Below are 3,195 nucleotides of genomic sequence, written 5' to 3'. Positions count from 1 at the left end.
CTGACCTTGATTTTTTTTTTCTTTCCTTTGTTCTTGTGCTCTTGCGCATTCTGCGCTTCCTTCTCTGGCATCCCTCCTATTCTGCTGCCGGGCGCCTCTACGGCTTCTCTCCCACGTCTCCCTCACCTCGTCCTTGTACACTGGATTGTCTCCAAGCAACAGGTCGGTCCGAATGTAAGACGGTGGAGATTGTCTGTCCGAGCAACGCGTCGAGTCACGCGGACGGGTAAACGGATTGTCCGCGTGCAAGAAGGATTCGACGAAGTAGCCAAGTGTAAGAAGGAGGAGGATTGTCTCGGAGCAAAGGCAGCAACGACGGCAGAAGAATTGTTGTTGTTGTTGTTATTACTGCGGTTTTTAGGTGTACTCACAGAGACAACGTGTGTGAATGGTGGTTAGTGGAGAAGGGGGGGGATGTATTCATGACGGTGTTGTACCTTTCCTATATTTTCCTTCTTGTCCCATTTATTCTTTTTTTTCTCTTTTTTTTTTTTTGGTTGTTCCTGTTTGTTATTCTTTTTTTCCTTTCCTTTATTCCTTTGTTCTCTATTTTCTATATATTCGGTTTTTTATTTTCTTTTTTTTTCGTGTTTCCCCATTATTCATGCAACATACAATTCTTCTACAGCGTTTAGTTCACGCATATGTTTTATTAATGTGAACACAGCCACTCCTGTGACGAGCCAAGGGCAGTTTTGGACACGTGGACGAACCATGAAGCAGTGCAGTATGCGCAATAACAGTTGAATACACAGTTACAGTAATAGAAGAAAAATGGCCGAGAAATTAGGGGACCTATTGGTGGATTATACTACGAAAAGGAGAATAAGGGCCGATGTGCAAGAGGGCGATACTGGGACGGGCAGTTTCAGCGTAAGTTCAGTACACTAAGGGCAGGATGTGCGCGAACTGTAGATTTACATACATTTACAGTAGCGGAATATAGGCGTTGACGTGATCATGGAACAAGCAGAATTATGTATACACCTACGTATTTTTTACGTGTTTGTTGTAGGAAATATTCTGGGGGGACGTTAAAACAGTATATGACGCGTTATTGGATGCAATGGAGGAACACAGGCCTGAACTAGACTCCTTGTGCTCATCTATCGTGCAGGATGGGCACACGTTCACACTAGGCCCGGAGGATTCATCCTTATGCAAGGACATCATGAAAGTTTATTATTTTATGGATGGTATGCGAACAGCGGCCGCAACGCCGTCGCATGTAATTCAGCCTGAGGACCCGATACACTCATTCATGAGGTGCATGGTAGGATACGTCACTTTAGCCACACAATTTGCACCGCAGTGTCAATTCAACAACTTGGTTCCACATGCACGCGCGCTCATAGAGGCCATGCGGACAATGGCCACAGTGGACACTAGTAATAGTGCATGCAACGGATTGGATTTCGATACACTAAAAATAGGGTACAAGTTGGTAGGAGCAACCATTACGGAATGGATCGAGGAGAACAGTAGTCGGTGGCACGCAATCATGGAAGATTATATGCACGCCTCTTGTGTCGACCACACCACAATTCAGGCAGGCACCAACAGCGGGCAGGATACACACGAAGAGATAGAGCCACAGGGTGTACTAGGGACAATTAGTCTGGACGATTTAAAACAGTTGGCCGATAGTAAAGATGAATTATCGAAGGAGGACGCGACTGAAGTGTTAATACAGATAAAGGATGAGACGGATGGAAGCAACATATTGAGGAAGCTCCAGGAAGGCCTTCAGCAGGTTGAATCCAAGAGAATGAACAGTGCACCACGGGCGACACCCGCCTCTGTGGCCGGCACATCCGTTGCAACAAAACCGGCAGCACCCACACCACAAGGCGCCAAGCCGGCAACAACATTACCAACGAATGGGACAACAGAAGACAAAACACAAGGCAAGGGGGGAGAAACATCACCAGAAGGAACAGGAGCACCTCCAGCACAGGGAACAGACACAGGACGAAACGCAGCAAGGAAGGAAGATACAGACGACACACAACCCGTGGCAGGACCCCCACCTGCGGCACCACCATCAGCACAGGACACTGGGGGCTTGGGAACAGGAGAATCAGGGGGCCACGGACCAGGACCTGGACAACAACCCCCCCCACCTCCACCACCACCGTTACAGGACCCTGCAAGAAAGGAAGAGAGCACACCAAAGAACCACAATGACACTGAAACAGGTGAGTATACTTGTGCTCACGACCACTCCAATGGTGCGGGCCCCGGCACAGAGTCACATGCAGGTTCCAGTGTGCGCATTACCAAAGGCCGCTATATCCCTGAAGGTCAACCGTCATGTGAAAAGATTAACGAACTTCTGCGCACTCCGAACAGTCCGCCAAATAATTCTAACCCTACGGACAACAAGAGTAATAGGAGCCAAGAGTTCGCGTCATCTCGCACTCATGCTTGAGGAGCGAGCACAAAAGTGTTCACCAGAGTTTACATACAGCACACATGTGCACAAGTGTGAAAACGAAAGAGCAACACAACAACAAAGAAACAAAAACAACTTTTCCGGAGACGGCAGGCGCGACCACACTTAGCGAGAGAAACCAAACGTCGAATGAGAATGAGCGGCAGACCGAGACAGCCGCGGGTTGTAGACGTCGACAGACGTAGACGATACACACACTGTGTGTGTGTGTGTGTTGTGTGGGAGAGAGAGAGTCTTTTCCCGCGGTGGCACCCTGCCCCGCCGTCCCAATACACGGGTCACCCGTGAAACGACGGACCGTGTGGACAACCACCGCACAAAGCTTTAGTTTCGTCATTTACACTTTTCTGTATGTCCATTCAGGATCCCAGGCACCACCGCAGGCCTCTAATGCGCAGGACCCTGATACCCAGCCTAAAGCGAGTGCGGGACCTCATGGTAACACGAAGTCCATTGATGAGGGTGAACACGGTGATCCCAACAAAGACCAAGGCCAGCCTTATGGTTCTCAAAAGGAATCTAAAGAAACTTCCTCCCCTGAAGTCCAGAATCCGTCCAGTGATCCCAGTGCAGCTGCTCCCGCGGTTCCTAATCCAGCCCCTGGTGAAGCAGATGATAAGGTCGTCGATGGAGGAAACGATGACCCCCCTCCACAGGGAGGCACATGGAATGACGGTAATGATTTCTGGAGCGTGTTGGATACGGACCCTAATCTTTGGGGCATAGGAAAAAACAACCCA

The 3,195-nt window shown here is 49.2% G+C and overlaps 1 protein-coding gene across 1 annotated transcript; it reads left to right on the top strand.

The window, feature by feature from the left end:
* Positions 1-774: 774 nt before the first annotated feature.
* On the top strand, positions 775-3,130 carry AK88_05651 (uncharacterized protein; the record flags this gene model as incomplete). The annotated part of the gene is made up of 4 exons (XM_012483253.1): positions 775-873; positions 1,016-2,403; positions 2,565-2,617; positions 2,819-3,130. Coding segments are annotated over 4 exons (1,851 nt in total), but the record flags the coding sequence as incomplete, so codon positions are not given.
* Between the last annotated feature and the right edge of the window lie 65 nt (positions 3,131-3,195).

Source organism: Plasmodium fragile (assembly GCF_000956335.1).
Source record: "Plasmodium fragile strain nilgiri unplaced genomic scaffold supercont1.202, whole genome shotgun sequence".
Taxonomy (NCBI): Eukaryota; Apicomplexa; class Aconoidasida; order Haemosporida; family Plasmodiidae; genus Plasmodium; species Plasmodium fragile.
The sequence above is the reverse complement of the archived record's forward strand: the minus strand, read 5'-3'. Positions and strand labels throughout refer to the sequence as shown.